Genomic DNA, 17,323 nt, shown 5'->3' on the forward strand with positions numbered 1-17,323 from the left:
TGACTTCATCCGTCAAACCAGATTTATTTAATTTAAATGGATTCCAGTCAGATGTGAATCTTGCCTATTATTCTCAGCCTTGTAGCCTCCCTGTCTACTTTAAATAAACATGTGTGTGTGTATTCTTCCTTTCACAGCAGCTAGATTTTAAAGGAATAATTCACTTTACTTGTATTTTTCCTACTTACCCAAATTCATGAAAAAATAATGTTCATTTTTATATATTCATTTAAAGCTAGACAGTCATATCTCAATTACTGGATGTCAAGAGATATAAAAAGTCACGAAAAAGTATGTATAGTAGTCTAGAACAGTATGCCATAAAAGTGGCATAAAATATAGTATGCCATTAAAAAAAGTAATTAAAAAAAGTCCCCAAAAAATCCTTTATATTTCAGACATGTGTTTGGAATGACAATACTGAACCAGTGATGAATATTGTTTACTTGATTGCTGACGTCTACGCAGCGCTTGCTAATTCTTGTGATCAAACATAATAAGGGAAATTAATTGTTTCATACTTGCTCACAGGTGTGTGAATTGACATGGATATTAAGCTTTTGTAGCGCAAAATAATATTTGTTAGTTTCTAATATGTAAAACACCTCATCTCTTTTCCAACATAAAAAGTAAAAGTTTGTGGAATGTGGACAGCGAGACCAGAGTATTATATCTTCATTCTTCCTACCGGCAGTTTATAGCCAGTGTGTCTCATGTGTTCAGAGACCGTGATGAATATTAAAAAGCAGAAATGTGAAGCGCCACTACGAGACAAAGCACAAATCTTTTGAGCAAACGCACCCACTCACATCCAGAATGAAGGCGCAGATAATAAACGATGTAAGAGCCTAATATGATCAGAATCCTAACACATTAATTCACTGCCCAACAATGAAGTTAACAGAGCTGGAACAAGTGGTTTCAATAACCGCAGATAAAGTCCCTGCACACAAATGTATCTTATTAGAAGATGACAAGAATGTAATGTCATGGTTTTCTACAACTGAATAAACTGAATTCAGAGCTGAAGGCCAAGGACAATTCTGTGAAATAATTTGTTCTAAAATTAAGAACTTTATTTTAAGATGCACATTTTTCAAAAGTAGTATATTATGTCGAACATTTATCATATTATAGCATGTTGGAAAAAAGTCCTAGAATAGCATGTTAAACAAAGTCAGTATAGTGTCCCAAAAAAACGTTATAAGAAATCTTAGTTTAGTATGTCACAATAAAAACGTCATGAAAAGTAACAGTATGGTATGTTAAAAAGTTTAAATATAGTTTGCCAAAAATTGTGCAAAAAATTCCTTATTGTATAGTATGTCGAAAAAAGCAGTCATATAAGTTTTAAAAAGTCATAGTTTAGTATGTTGAAATAAAGTCATAGTACAATAGGTTGAAAAATTGAGATTGGTTGAGATAGGTCGTCTTAAAAATCATCATAAAAAGTCGTAGTATAAAATGTCGAAAAATGTAAATGGTATATCATGTCGCAAAAGGTCTGAGTATAGTTTGACTTGTAAAACGTCATAAAAAGCTACCGAATAGTATGTTGAAAAAAGTAAATGTATTATGTCACAAAACGGGTCATGAAAAAGTAATTGTGTAGTATGACTATGAAGAAAATGTCATAAAAAAGTAATTAAAACAATTCTTAGTTAGAATGCTCCATAAAATTATACAAATTATAGTATGTAATCAAAATGTCATAGCACAGTAGGTTGAATGTGGAAAAAGCGCCACTGCTGAAGCATAGCATCGACCCTCAGGTCACCTCGCTCTGGCAGCATGTTGGCCAGAGTTTGCACTGGTAGCACTGGTAGCACTGGTAGCACTGGTAGCACAGGTAGCACTGGTAGCACAGGTAGCGCTGTTAGCTGTGAGCCGCCTGTCTCCGTCGACAAGTTCGGAGCCATTGAAAGGCCATAGAAATTCTCCAAATCTCGAATCTTGCACCTCTAAAATGTCCCTAAAAGGTCCTAGCATAGCTTGTCCTATTAAAAAAAGTATGTTATAGTATATTGCAAGTATAGTTTACTATGTTGGAAAAATGTCTTCAAAATATTAATTCAAAAGGTCAAAGAAATTACATAGAAGTCATAATATAATTTGTCACAAATTATCTAATTATTCATTATTAAATAAGTCATAGTATGCAAATGTATGTCACAAAATTACATAAAACATGTCATACAAATTCATAATATATATTGTCTCACATTTTACTCACAAGGGATGTTATATGTGGTATATTCTGTACTCTCTGGATGTACAACTGAATTCTGTGTTGAAAATCAATATTTACACTTTCTCAAGTACAGAAAGAGAAATATAGATTTGACAGATTTTCCTTCTTTCCCAAAGTTTGATTTGAATGTCTTAACATTTATTCTAGCTGAATGTTTTATGAGAACCTCTCAGGGTGTGTGTATCGTCTTCCTCCATAACCGCAACCAAACAGTGGAGGTTTTGTCAGAGGTTTAACTCTTCGGTGTCGTTGGGTTTTCCTGCTGATATGAGGTGTAAAATCTTCTCTTTCTTTCCTCCTGTGTTCCCCTCCCTCTGTCTCTCTCTCTCTCTTCCTGACTGAAGCTCAACAGGAATATGGGAATGATTACTGAGGAAAATTCTTCAACCGTCCTCTCCTCTCCTCACCTCCCTCCACTCCTCGCTCTGTGCCCTTCACGTATGACTAAAAACTGAGAAATTGATAAATTATTCCATCAAGGCCTCCACATTTCTTGGAATGGATAATTACTCCTGACCCCGGTGTTTAACCTCTAATCTCTGCAGCAGCGCTTAATACGTGTTGTTTCTCCAGAAACCTTTCTCCAACCAACACTTCACTTTTGCAGAATCCTTTTCTGAAGGCAACTAACCTAACAAACATCTGTCAATTCATCAATTTAAAGTTAAAAGCGATTATAGTTGACTATGTTCCCTCATATTTTGAGGATGCTGCAAAAAATGTCAATGTATTATTTGCACCAGATTATCAGTCTTTTTTTTTACATGCAATGCTCTGTGAGTCCTTATCGTGAATACATTATTCATTTCCACCATCAGTTAAATAGATAGAATTGAATCGTTAATCTGACTTCTTTAACATTTGACAGTCTCCGAGACAAAAATGGATTAACTTTCCTTCCCACAAGACCAAACAAAACCCTGTGACGCTGCTGCGGTGATCACCACCACTGTGACGCTGCTGCGGTGATCACCACCACTGTCTCGATGCCATCTCTCAACAAACACTAGCGTGCACAATGGTTTGCTGCTGCAGCCTCTGCTTCAAGATCAAATCTCTCCAAACGCTAATCTCATTTTCAAAAGCCTGATGGATCAGCTAAATTGTGATGAATTGCTTTGATGTTGATTTGGGTGCATTCATTACTAAACAACTCTATCTGCACATCTCATGCACTGCAAACTGGGCAATGGTTTACCCCTAATGTGACCCAGATGGGATCTTTTTTTGAAGGGCAAAATGGGGTAGGAACCAGATTTTTCATTTTCATTTCATTAACCCACTTCCTCATTAACCAAAGCTTTTGGAGTCAAATATGCCCGTGCAACTCCTAGCCAACTTGTTTTGTAACACTTGAATGGCGCAGTGCCTCGTTATTGCCTTTAAGTGACAGTGGTGGCGTTGGAGGTGGGTGTAGTCCCCAATGTCAGCCTTCCAGCTGTCCTCTACGTGTCCAGTGGTGGTGGTTTTCCGTTAGCTACGGTGACCCAGAAACAGTCACTCCAACTGACTCTGAATATTCCCACCACCTCAGTCCAACCCCTGCCTCACGGCGGCTACCAGCCCAACAATCAGCCGTACAACCCTGCTGCAGTGGCTTACAACAACGACCAAGGAGGCGAAGAAGAGGAGGAGGAGGAAGAAGAAGAAGAAGAAGAAGAAGAAGAGGACCCCTATTACCGTGGGTACCCCCCTCAGTACTACCCCCATGGTTACCACTCAAACCCCACCCACTCTGAGGACACGGAGGTGAGGTCGCCGGGCATCGCCAGGAGGTTTCCCCGTAGCGTAGGCGCGTGAATGAGGAGAGAGGACTTAGGAGGAAGGATGGACTCACCTAAAGTGCTTGAGCCCCGCACGCCACAACATACACACTGACATTCAGACATGGAAACAAATCAGACACTGACATGCACGCACACATCGTCCCCCATCTGAAACTGTGGTGAGCCCCCCCCCCTCCCCTGGTGTATCCAGTGGTTTTGTCCACCTGGTGAAACAATGTAAATAGCTCTGTGGACTCTTGTACGATATCTCTGTAAAAGGGGGGTCTGAAAAGTGCCTGATCTATGTTAGCTTCGTCCAGTTGTAATGTAAAAGGTAAGACCTGTTTTTATTTCCCCATCTCACAGCTGATTTCAGGACGAAACCCTTCTCTTTGTGACGCTGCATGTCTCCTTTGAGCCAAACATTGAGTGATGAACTGGACACATCTTGTTTTGGATGTTTGTTACATGCTAGATTATTGTACAATTCAAATGGAGGACAACATTTGTACAGGCTGCTTTTTATAACGATGAATCACGATTCCATGCCGTCTGTATTTTAGTGTGTCGAGGAATATTGAAATGTTTTTTTTTAAGTGATTTATCTTCGTAGAGTATTGTTTGCTTCTTCTTACCATTACTGGAGTTAATCCCCACAAAATTGACTGTCGAAGCGTTCGATTTCTGTTCAAGTTTAATATTACCTTAACACTGTGGAAAACAATCAAACGTATTATTATTATTTTTTTACTTATCATTTCTATTCAGAGAAAATCGAGCTCCCATCACACTTTGTGCTGCGATATTCCCTTCAGTTGGCCCTCGTACAGAGATGGACCAGGTCTGTCCTGGGTTTTAATGATTGTGGTGAAGACAAATCTGTGTTTTTGTCTTGTGTTGTTTACCCCCGTTTGTTTACTGTTGCTTTGTTGGGCTTGCTCACTGTGGAAGCTGTTTGCTCACTGGTTGACCTCTAATCTCTTGCTGGAATGAGACTTGCATCCAGGCACGGTCAAAAACAGTCAGCTGCTCTCGGTGAAACCAAGGACTGAACCACAAGTGTTAACTTTCCCCTCCTGCACGGCAGTCTGGGAAAACAAGCACTAAAGTAACTCGTGTTACGCTGTGATCTGGCCCGGGTCTATTTTAGATTTAAACTGTCAAGCTTCAACAGATTTAATAAGGAATGTGTCTCACCACAATGCCCCTTAGTACAATATGAACTTATTTATTTTACATTTTGTTTGCTTTTATAACCAATAAATCTGTATTGAGACTATAAAATGTGTTTTAGGTCATTTGTTTAACTTTAACGGCGTTAAAAAGGTTTACAACATGTAAAAACACTACTTGACAAGCGCAGGTTTATTAAATTGTTTATTAGCCTATTTTACAACTTACATAAACAGAATACACTTTTATTTTCACAACTCTGGACATTTCAACACAACACACTGACTAGACAAAAAGCTCAGGATTTCCTGACCAACCTGATGGCTCGACGAGTATCACATTGATTGGTTTGTAGGTTCACATCAAAAACCAAAAGACAGGATCGGCTCCACCAGATGTCATACTTTATGGGCCACATCTGATCATTTCATGGTTGTATAATCAGAGAATAGCCACTTTGTGAAATATTGAGCTGTTTCTGACTATTTCAGGTCTACTGTCAGGTGTAATACGACTGACAGAGAGATGTGTGTATATGTATAGAGGAGCACAGAGTTTGAGTTGATATAGTTGGCATCAAAGTTATGACTCGTGCTTTCCAGTCCAGCTTTAATGCCAGTTTTGGATTTAAAGCAAAAAAATAAAAGCCAGTGCTGTTTCCTGGATTTAGTTTTTCTAAAGTTCACCTGAACAGAGAAAACTTGTTTGTGTGTCTTAAAACAGATAATATCTCAATGTCCCAATCTCATGAAAGACCTCTGTTTTTAAGTACCATAACTAGAAATATAGTCGAGGATGACCCAAACTTGTGGTCACGTCAGGCAGTCTTGATTTCATTTCATCTTGTAGTCTTCAGGTCTGGGGAGAAAACACAACACATTAGTATGGGAGGGGGGGGGGAAACAATTACAAGGAAAAACATGGAGAGAAAGTGACAGATGAGAAACCAAGCAGATCTTATCGGGTTGTTTTTCTTTTCAAAATGAGACCAGACACAGCATCCTCTGTGTTTTTTTTTTTTCCCCTTTCATTTTGAGCAGAGATTGCAGCATGCAGATATTATCAGGACATGCTGTATTGGTTTTGAAACAAAGTAGAAAAATGTTAGCAATTGTAAAAGCTCTGCTATCAACTATAGCCGTCAGTATGGTTATGTTGAATGAGCGCTGTGTGTGCATGTGTGTGCGCGCGTGTGTGTGCGTGATAATATTTTTCCTCTGCTCCAAGGTTTTCTGAGAGAATATTAAGTACGTGTTTAATAAAAGGTAACAATTGAATCGCCCTCAATGACCTCGACACACACACATTTGATCAGTGAAATGAAGAAGACAGACTGTGAGTGAATATTAACTAGGCTTAAGGCCCATCGCTTAAATAAACCAGGATTAGCTTGACCTTGGTGATCACACGGTGACGGGCCTGAGCACACGCACTGATTGGCTGAGGAGATTGGACCAGTAAACAAAAAGAAGTGGCTCATTTATCACACACACTCTGACAGCAGTGCTGAACGTAATGTAGACATGCTGTTCATGTCACACACACAAACACACACACAATGTTTTCTTTAAATGCGTTTGAGGTACCAATACCAGCATTGTAGAGAAGTACCGTTTGTAGGTTTAAAGGGTCAGTCCCCCAATGTTACAGAAAACATTATCTCATCACCTCCTGCAGTAACTAGCCGTGCAGATTTGGTTGTTCAAACCGATACATCAGAGGTGGACCACATGTTGTGCATCATAGCATTGAAATATAACATTTAGAGAAATTCAACAGCATCGTTTTGCTGTCCAGTTTTAATTTAATTGGGACTATTTATTTTGTGGAAACAAGTGTTTTCTCTGGATTTTCAAGGATGTGATTTCTTGAGCAATGTGTTGTAATTGTCTCTTGTTTTTAAATACTTTGGGTACCATTAACAGACCTCTGTTAACCTCCATTGTAGTGACTATAGGTCTGTCAAAACATTCTGGTGCTCATTCTGCCTAAATAATAATAATGTCAAGCCAAGAATGATTTGCAAATAGAATAATAAACAATGAAAAACTAAATTGCATGTGCATCACATTGTAAACGAGGGAAAGAAGCAAAAGTGAAAGTTGCATGACTGAGTTTCACTGTAGTCTTGTTCACTGGGTGAAATAGAAATATGTATTTAGTCTTCCTGAAGAGTCAAAGTGTATTGACAGCAGTAACAGGGGTGTTATTGTGTAACACACTGCAATGCAGCTAAAAGTTGAGCCATGAGGTGTAAATCTCTTTCCATGTACCACTTGAACTTTTTTTTTTTTTTACAAGCTCACCAGCTCTACGTCCGAGTAGTTAAAACATAAATCAACCACAGCTCCTGCGGATGACAACAATGACCAACCCTGACATGGGCCCCATTCCTCATACGTGGTTCAACTAAGTCGATCAAATGTCCTATTATCGAGCTTAAATTACCCTGATGATTGACGTCAGGCTAACTTGGTTTCTCAAAGGCTGATCCGCGCTCAATCAGTCGAGTTCATTTGAACCAGACGTCAGTCATCTGGATAATTGCGCGTCCCTGTTCCTTCAAAAAGGGGAAATAGTCGAGCAAAGAATCCATGATCTTCTAACGCTACAAATGGCAAATAAACTCAAAGGACAAGACACTTTTTTTCTCCGTTGACGAGCAGGACATGATCATGAACGCATATGAGGAGGTCAAGGGCATAAGTCTCTAAAGCTGCGTTCACACTAAAAGTGTTGTGAATATTTTCAACGCTTTTGGTGTGAACGCAGCTCAACACCACCGCCGTGAGGGCAAAATATCAGACGTCAGTCAAATGCGTAAGTGTTGGGAAAATGTATCGGCTAATTTGAAGTGCGTCATCACCCCAATCAATCAGATTTATATTTATTTAAATGTGCCTGCTGGCAGTAGGCTTTCAGAATAAGTAGATAAAAACAAGCCCAAAGAGTATCTAATTGATACGAATAAATATATACTTATGAGGATATATGTACTGTATGTATCATGTACTATATATGTGTATATAAATGTATGTGTAGATTACCATATAACTAGGAGTTTTGCATATGTGTATGGGCGGATCAGTATGTATGTATTATTCATAATCAGAAATTCAATCAATTGAAGCAGTGAAAATAAATTGTGTGCGATTCTCTGTATTCTTATCACGAGTCCACCGTAATCATTTTCTACGATAATGATATGTATGGTGTACTAATAGCACTGTCATATAATTAAGAGTGCTTTCAACACATCCATAAGTTTCTTAAGCGCTAAATAAACGTTACAAACAGCACGCCATGCAGCGGCTTTCCCGATGTTCTCTGCATCGCCGACACTGTACAGACATGTACCACTCGCAAAAAAGCTCAAGGCTCTGCATGCAGTATGTGATCCAGTCTATGCATACAGTATGTGATCCAGTCTATGCATACAGTATGTGATCCAGTCTGGGCATACAGTATGTGATCCAGTCTATGCATACAGTATGTGATCCAGTCTGGGCATACAGTATGTGATCCAGTCTATGCATGCAGTATGTGATCCAGTCTATGCATGCAGTATGTGATCCAGTCTGGGCATACAGTATGTGATCCAGTCTGGGCATACAGTATGTGATCCAGTCTATGCATGCAGTATGTGATCCAGTCTGTGCATACAGTATGTGATCCAGTCTATGCATGCAGTATGTGATCCAGTCTGTGCATGCAGTATGTGATCCAGTCTGTGCATACAGTATGTGATCCAGTCTGTGCATACAGTATGTGATCCAGTCTATGCATGCAGTATGTGATCCAGTCTGTGCATGCAGTATGTGATCCAGTCTGTGCATACAGTATGTGATCCAGTCTATGCATACAGTATGTGATCCAGTCTATGCATACAGTATGTGATCCAGTCGATGCTCGGCTGCGCCGTGTGGTGTTCAATGTACGGCTCGAGAAGCTCTCGTAAATAAATGATTCCTTGTCGGCAGAATCGATAGCGCTCGTACACAAAGTCATGACTCATGATGATGTGAGAACGGATCTTGGCGATCTCGAAGAACTCTCTCCCTATAAAACTAATATAACTAATATCGCTGTTTATCTCTGAGGAAGGGAGCTGGCATTTTTGTTCGGTGGGAGTGGCCAACTTATCCAGTGAATTTCAGTTAGCCTGCGCTGGAGCACGTTATTGGATTTGGATGTGTTGCTATGGTGATTTTTCCACACTTGCTTCGTGGAACCGAAAAGCCTGACCGGCGTCATCTTATCCAGAACATTATCCGGCTGACTCAGTAAGGCAGGTACGAGGAATAGGGCCCTGGATAAAGAGCTACGAGACAGATGGCTGTCTGGATTGATTGATGGATTGATTGATGGATTGATTGCCGTTAGTGCTGAGCAGGTGGAAGACAGACCGCCCTCAGTCAGAAAGATGTCTACTACAGATGAAGCCAGAGAAATGCAACAGGAGGACATTATCATGATCAGCGAACCGGGGGTCACAATGTCAGTCTCATCTCAAGCCACAAAGTGCTTTACTCAAAAAGCCATGAATATGATTATGCCAAAAAACAGATGCTCTCTCACACCCCGCAGAGAAACCTTGTACGCCCAAACAGGAAGTGGTGGGAAAACAGATGTTTGTGACATTTTACCATTTATATTCAAATCTTGACCTAACAAAACACACAGTAATCTTTGAGATAACGTTTCTGTTGGACAATACAACTGCACAAGCTGAGAGGTCGGTTTCATTGTGTTGCCTTCTAGCGTTATGCTGTTTGATAATAGCACTAAATGTAACCATGTAACCTTGTAACCATCAGCACACAAAGCTGTATCATACACGTTTTTAACTTCAGAGAATCCATTCTGTTGAGCCGACCGCCAGTCTTTGTTCTGTGCATCATGTCACACACTGCCAGCTCTCTGTTGGCAACTATTAACACCACAGTCACATGTGTCTTTGAAGTTATAATGAAACATGTTGCATCTTAAAATTCCCTGCGTCATTTAATTGTTAATTAAGGTAAACTGTTGAATTCGATCTATTCATAGGGACGTTTTGTAATAAGACCATGAAAATATTGCTGAATTGTGTAAAATCACCTGCACTGCAGATAAGGTCTGACCAGGGCAAGGCATTATATTAGTTTACAATCCCCCCCCCTACTCATTATTATAATGGCCCTCCTCTAAAAAGGCAAGTGCAGCAGTTTGTAGCTGCTTCATCTGCTTCAGTTTTTTCTTTTGCAAAATATATATATAAACTATATCTCAGACAGGTTTTCAGTAGTCATTTACAGATAAAACAGTAACTATATAATTGACTGAAATATTCTAAATAATGAAAAGGTGTCACCTAATGCTACTCTATGTCAGCTACTGTATCTCAGAGTGGGTGGTTGTGTGAAGAAGTAGAAATGTGACAAAGTACTCAGATCAACACCGCCCCCTTTTGGCTGTTCCACATCAGTACAAAAATAAAATTCTCATGATGGTGCAAAGGAAGAAAAGATGTAGACATGATTGGCACCTTTTGAAAGTTTGTCAGGCAATTAAAAAAGCTGTTTGTTGGTTGGCATTTACCATAAAAGTTAACGGTAATTTTCAGTTTCAGTTCAGTCAATTGAATTAAAATAGTGAGTATGACCCTGATAAGAAGGTGTAAAACACGCACCATTATAGCAACAGAATGAGACAATGAGGGCGTTTGTGTGCATTACAGTAGATACTGCATTCCTCTCCTCCCATCTGTATTAAAGTTGATATGCAGCGACACCTCCGTGTGCACAGCAGTAACAGACGGTGTCTGCATGAAGCCGTCATGCGCTTGTTTGGGAACCGAATGCATGCGTGTGTATTTATGCGTTTCAACATACGGTGTCCACAGCCTGGGGAAGGCATCCCTCTCCTCCTGCGTGTACTCGCTGAGTTTCCTGGGGATTTCTCTGGGCTGCGGCAGCTCCTCCGTCAGGTTGGCAAGGATATCGTCTGGCAGCTCCTGGTGAGGGGAGAACAGGAAGGACATTGACATTAAAATAATGAAAATGTGGCAGGACAAGAAATATAAAAAGGTAAAAGTAAGAAGAAGGTGCTACTCTGCTTTCCAAAAAACTTCAAAACTGCTCTGAATTATAAATGAGACTGCAGACATTCACACGGCTCAGGAAGCCCATCTGCTTGTAATTATGAATGCACACTGCACAATTCTGAAGGTGGAAATTAAGACAGGATCAGAATAAAACACAGGTATCCAACTTCCCTTACCCCTCAATTATGACACCAAACACCTCATGTAATACATTACAAGTCAACATTTAAAGATCAGACAGATTTTCTTCCAATGCCTGGAATTAATGACGGTGTTCTCTCACACGGAAACACATTACATCCAGTTAATATTTGGGCAGGCCGCCCGGGTCACTTAACGGCCTGTCGAGTACTTCTTTTGTTTCAATTTATTTCAGAAGCGGTGATGTGTGAAGCCGTTGGTTCTCGCCAACATCCTTTTAAAAACAATCACAGTTAAATGCTACCAAGTGCCTGCAGATCACTGCATGGATGACGCAATGCAAGTTCCTCTCAAGGAGGACGAGGAGACGGTTTAATACACTGATAACTGCATGGAAACATCGAGCTACGTAACCATCTGGCACACAGGGAGCCACATGAGCAGCATTTGGAGTTAATGGCCATCCAGCAAACACAAGTCTTTTAGTTATTGGTCTATTGTTTCTCTCCTAACCTCTGAGAGAAATATCTGTCTCTTTAGCTGCTAAATGCTCCACGATGTTCACCTGCTAGTCGCTGACTGTGCTGTTGAGTGCTAAGCAGGGAGTATACAGTGGGCTTTAATGAGGGTTTTTAACTAAAAACAGCTCCTCGCTCAAAACAACACGGATGAGAGCAGTGAAAGTGACAGGAAAACTCTGTACAACTGATGCAAACTGAGCTGGGAAACATTCTCTGTGGGTTTGTCACTTTGAGAAACCCCTTTTCACCTAAACACAGCCATTTGACCCATTGTTAATATAAAACATATTGACTAATACAGCTTTAACTTACATAAGAGACCAAAACTGGGGCAGTGGGCAACACTTTAATCCCATCTAATTGTCCAGCACCTCAAACACACAGACCTGCTGAGACAATGTAGGTGAAGAAAAAGGACTAAAACTTGTCTCCGTCGAGGAAAACAATCTGGTTCAACTATGTATAAATACAGATTTATTTACAGACTAATTGTATGAACTATAAAAGGTGACCTGGATGATTCTCAGTGCACCGCTCCTCACAAGATGCCCACTTTCTGATCGTCCTTAACAAGCCTGGTTGATTAAGGCGTGAGGTTGGCTCCCCGAAGATATGGAGAAATATGGAGAAACTGGACTTACGCCATCAGCAAAGATGTGTAATCGCTGCATCATGGTGCGGCGGGCGAGATTCCTTGGCAGCATGCCGTAAACTGCCAACTTCACAATCTGGTGGGAAGAAGCACATTGAAAAAGTCGACATTAAATCAGCTTGGAGTCTCTTCTAAAACATTTGTGGGGGAAAGCCAGTGTCTATAGCAACCGTATAGACTTTTTTTTTTCACATGTTTTCTTACACTTTGCTTCCAAAACTACATTTCTCAATTTGCTAATTTGACTTGGACAAAGTTCCTGGACTGAGACATTGGACAGAAAGATTGGAGAGAGACGTTGGACAGAGGCTGTGCTGACGAATCGTTTCTCCTTCTTCTCTCGCCAACCCTTCAATCGTCATGTTAACTAAACCCCCATTAGGACACACGTCTGTGGTCACTGGCTGAACTAAAAACCTGCATCAGCAAAGAGCCAGCAGCAGAGTCGACGTCTCTGCCGCTTTTGCAAACTACAGATTGGAAACCAGTTTACGTCATTCACATACGTTTAGTGTTTCCCACACGACACAGGATTTTTAATCACCTACAAAAGTCTCCAACCCGTTCATGTATGGCTCTCTTTCTGCTGTTGCAGTTGACATGTTAAATGATTCTGAACAGCTCTGCTATTTTTGTGCAACATCCAATCACCCCTGACCTGTGGAGCTCAGTATTCAGGTTAAACAGCCCTGGTGTTCCTCCCATTAGTCTGAATAGGATTTATGCATGTTATATAAATACAGATCGAACAGGGAAAGGGTCAAACCGATGTCTAAATGGTGCCATAGACACTAGCCTGATGCAACAATGCACACACATGACAACAGTTATGCATGGTCCCCCCCTTTTAAAAACACCACATCTTTATCAGTGGTCAAAACTAACATAATGCTAATACTAGTGTTGGTGGATATGAGCCACAGGAACAGCTCAAAAATATTAAAAAAGTATATTTTACTGAATCGCACCCACACTGTAAAACATTAATATTAAAAAGGACATGGGGAGAGTTACATATTATCTGTCAATGTTAACAGCATTTTTGTCCATTCTCTCAGTGTGACCAGTGTGGTGTTCATTTGTGAAGATTATCTTGCTGAACAAAACGTGTAAGTATTAAAAACGTGCGTTTGTCACAGAGATTATTTTCTGCAATAATCCAAAATGCAAATGTGAAATCCCATTGGGAACCAGTGGCCGGAGAATCGACGTAAAGTAAACCACAGTGTCCATGTGCATTGTAATGACAACAGGTAACCCAGTCACAGTATGGCATTTAGTAGAGCCCTATGGTACTGAGGAATGGCTTTGGCCACACACAATGGACGCCTTAGGGATCATCAAAACAACAACAAACAACAAAAAACACACATTAATCACATTTATCCTTTAGGCTCATGAGTTGTTGTTTCTCTCTCTTGTGACAAAAGACTCCATGTTTTGAAACGCAGACATCAACGGTTACTGGTTCGCCATCTGCAGCATGTAGGTCACATCAAGTGCTGAATGTAATTATCTCCGTGTACGTAACCTGATGAAGAGTCCCTAACCCTGGAACCATGAATATGCAACACAACCAAAGCCCCGGGAGAAATCCTTGATCTGACATTCTTGTAGCGAGTTTGAGAACGCACCAACCACCAGCAGTTTAAATTCACTGATGTTTAATCCCCGTTCTCTGCACTTCACATTAATATGCATGAGCTGCACATATGAAGGGATAAATGTCAAACCACGAAACACCTGCTCTTCACGAGATGTGGCAGACAAAGAAATGACACTAATCTCAAATAATCGGGGGTAAATCATACATAGAGAATATTAAAAACTTGTGGTGTACGGAATGTGGCAGTGGTAGAGCTGAGATTTTAGAATTTTCACGAAATAAGAATAATACAAAATTGAGAATATTGATGAATGACACTTACAGCATTCGGGTCTTTTTGGTGCAGCTTGGCAGCGGTGAGCTGTTTGAATCCACCTGGATACCTTTAGAGAAAAGAACAAGCTCAGTCAGTCCTGGTCTCAATGAGCATGAATCAGATGATACGAGACCGCTGAGCTTAAACATCCCTAAAACTTATCTGGTTTACAGCTATTAGATGTATATCAAATTAAAGTATAATATATTCTACTAAACACAATTGATGAATATATTGAATAACATTTTGTTTTTAAATCTGGACTGCCAATTAAAAGTTTTTTCTCTTTTAAACCAAGAAAATGTGAGTATATTTAACATATTTTTAGCAGTTAAGGAATATTAGAGTATCTAAAACCTTAGAGAAATATTAACCAATCGTAAAGCATAAAGTACTATGCAGAGGAAAATTGTGAGCATATCATAGTATGAATTTATGTGGCATGAGGCTACTGAGACACGATTAGATTTTCCTTTTCTGAGTGGTTCATAAGCACTAAAGAATAAAGACAAATTGGAAACACAAGAAAAAGAGAGACGGGTAAAGCGAAGTATCATATAAATCATCGTTTAAATAAAAGTATGCGCTTACCCCGTGTGTGATGAGTAGACTTTCTGCTCCCATTTGTTTCCAGAGAAAGCTATGTGTCTCGTGTTTATAAGTACTACGTGGTCGCCACAGTCACCTGCGAAGAGGTTCAGAAAATGTCAATTTCCAGGATTATTGTAAAAATTCTGAAAATAAATACTTGACTCTAATTCAATATACAGGTACAGACCAAACTGGTATGCCGATGAGAACACCAACAATAGTAGTTAGTTATCTAGACCACCAAAGACGATTCTGAGAATATCTCTTTATGATTAACTAAATATGAATAACGTGTATCGTCTACTGCCATCGTGTGGCCGTTCCATTCCACAACAACCTCAAACTAAGATTAGATTTATAATTGGGAAAAAAAATAAAAATATATATATATATATATATTTTACGTTATGCTTATGTTAAGACAACTATTCATGACTTTACATGTGTGTGTGTCCTTTAACAGATTGGACTTCTACTCACTCAGTGCGTGGTAGATAGGCTTGTGTTTCCCCTGTAATCTAACAGAACACATGGTCGCGATCTTCCCAGGAGGCTGCATTCTGGCATCGATCAGGAACCAGGAACGAGCGAAAGTCGCCCATTGCTGAAAGAAGAATGAGACAAAAGAATGAGTTCAATAAACTGGCATGGGAGCATCACATGTTTGTTATGCAAGACGAAACCATAGAGACCTAAGGGAATTTCTCACTTCCCAGTTGGTGCAACCTTGATCAGAAACTGCTTCAGCTCAGATTCAGATTAAATTTCAACATTAAACCATTCCATCAAAAAACTGCAAGATAACGTTTATTTGGAATGGGACCAGACGACAATGAAATATATGTAGGTGTACTGATACAAAAGACGTTTCCACATTGGCAAATGCTGGTCCCCTTTGGACCAAAATAAAGTCAGAGAGGTTATACAACTTCAACCTTTCATGAGTTTCTCTCAAATAATTGAATTTGTAAAAATGTACATTCTCCAAAGATTAATTTTTTATGTCAAGCTCACCCGTAGAAATTTCCACAAAACAACAACAGTTGCATACAATTATTTCCAGGTTCATTTAAAGAGGAAGACAAAAAACTGACTTAGGTTTCAAACTAGTTAAAGTTAAAATGGCACAACATCTCTCTCAAATTGGTCGACATAGAACTCTGTTTAAATAAGTAGGCACAAAGTATCCCAAATCAAAGCTTCAAGCTATTGATGTGATGTTAAAGGGGATCTATTATGCTTCACCTTATTTTCTCTCATATTTATATTAATACAATATCGGATATTCATATTAAACATGGCTAAAGTTTAAATGAGGTAACAGTATGTTAAAGTAATCCCAGTGAGGTTTCAGACTGTTCTGAAAACGCTGTTTCTACTTTGATTATACTCTGATGATCTGCTTCAGATAAATCATAACCATCCACCTGCTCTGTTTAAATTTGTTCACTTTTCTTATAAAAAGAAAGCACCAGACACCAATATATACAGTTTATATTATCTGTGATGTTTGTCCGGCATGTATAATAGGATTAAATCATTACAATGTATACAATGTAGCTTAAGTTATTTAGAAAGCGGATGGTGATATATGAAAGTTTACCGAGGCTGACCACAATATGTTTTAAAGCTCTTCTTGCTAAAAACAATAGCGCTGGGTTATACAAACGTTACAATCCACTGGTTACATTACTAACTAACGTTGGCTGTTACAATAACAACCACAACCATATCTCACACACACACACCGCGGCTGTTAGCAAACCCAAGATAGCTAACGGTATATTTATGACTTACATTATTAATATACTTAAATAACGTTTGAATGTGAGGTAAAAATCTGAAAATGCAATGTATAATCTGTACGGTTACCTGGGCAGATCTGGAGAAACTTGACATATTTATGAAACTACAAGCACATCCTCAAAACATTTGACCCTCAATTCGTGAGCGACGGTCTGGTCCGTCTGGTAAATTGTCTCGGTTGAAACAAGCTGTCAGACTTCATAGTTCCTATATTACGGGTTTATCCATATCTAGCTCATGTAGCACAATGTACCGCTAGTTCATAGCTGCAAACAAGCCAAATAACATTACAACTTATCACAATCTTTAAATAATTGCTCGAGGATAATTATTTCTGCATTTATTTTTGTTTCTTTCTAATCCTTGTTTCTACCCGGTCCTAATTTGACGTCGCACCTTAACGTCGTAACCAAAC

General features: G+C 39.4%; 2 protein-coding genes across 2 annotated transcripts in view; one reads left to right on the forward strand and one right to left on the reverse strand.

Moving 5' to 3' along the window:
• The window catches only part of col14a1a (collagen, type XIV, alpha 1a), a gene marked incomplete at its 5' end in the record, with an annotated part of 111,230 nt that extends 107,020 nt beyond the window's left edge, over positions 1–4,210 (forward strand). Inside the window, one exon of the mRNA XM_079227028.1 lies at positions 3,786–4,210. Coding sequence (XP_079083154.1) covers positions 3,786–4,051 — 266 coding nt within the window. The 3' untranslated portion in view covers positions 4,052–4,210. The remainder of the gene's footprint in view (positions 1–3,785) is intronic.
• A 1,180-nt stretch (positions 4,211–5,390) lies between these two features.
• On the reverse strand, positions 5,391–17,064 carry mrpl13 (mitochondrial ribosomal protein L13). Its single transcript, XM_079227527.1, has 7 exons — positions 16,975–17,064; positions 15,583–15,706; positions 15,103–15,196; positions 14,518–14,578; positions 12,579–12,665; positions 11,064–11,185; positions 5,391–6,048 (listed from the first exon to the last, which is right to left on the reverse strand). Exons 1-7 carry the CDS (start codon positions 16,999–17,001, stop codon positions 6,024–6,026), a joined length of 540 nt encoding a protein of 179 aa, XP_079083653.1. The 5' UTR covers positions 17,002–17,064; the 3' UTR covers positions 5,391–6,023.
• Between the last annotated feature and the right edge of the window lie 259 nt (positions 17,065–17,323).

This window comes from Taurulus bubalis (genome assembly GCF_910589615.1).
Source record: "Taurulus bubalis genome assembly, chromosome: 12".
Taxonomy (NCBI): Eukaryota; Metazoa; Chordata; class Actinopteri; order Perciformes; family Cottidae; genus Taurulus; species Taurulus bubalis.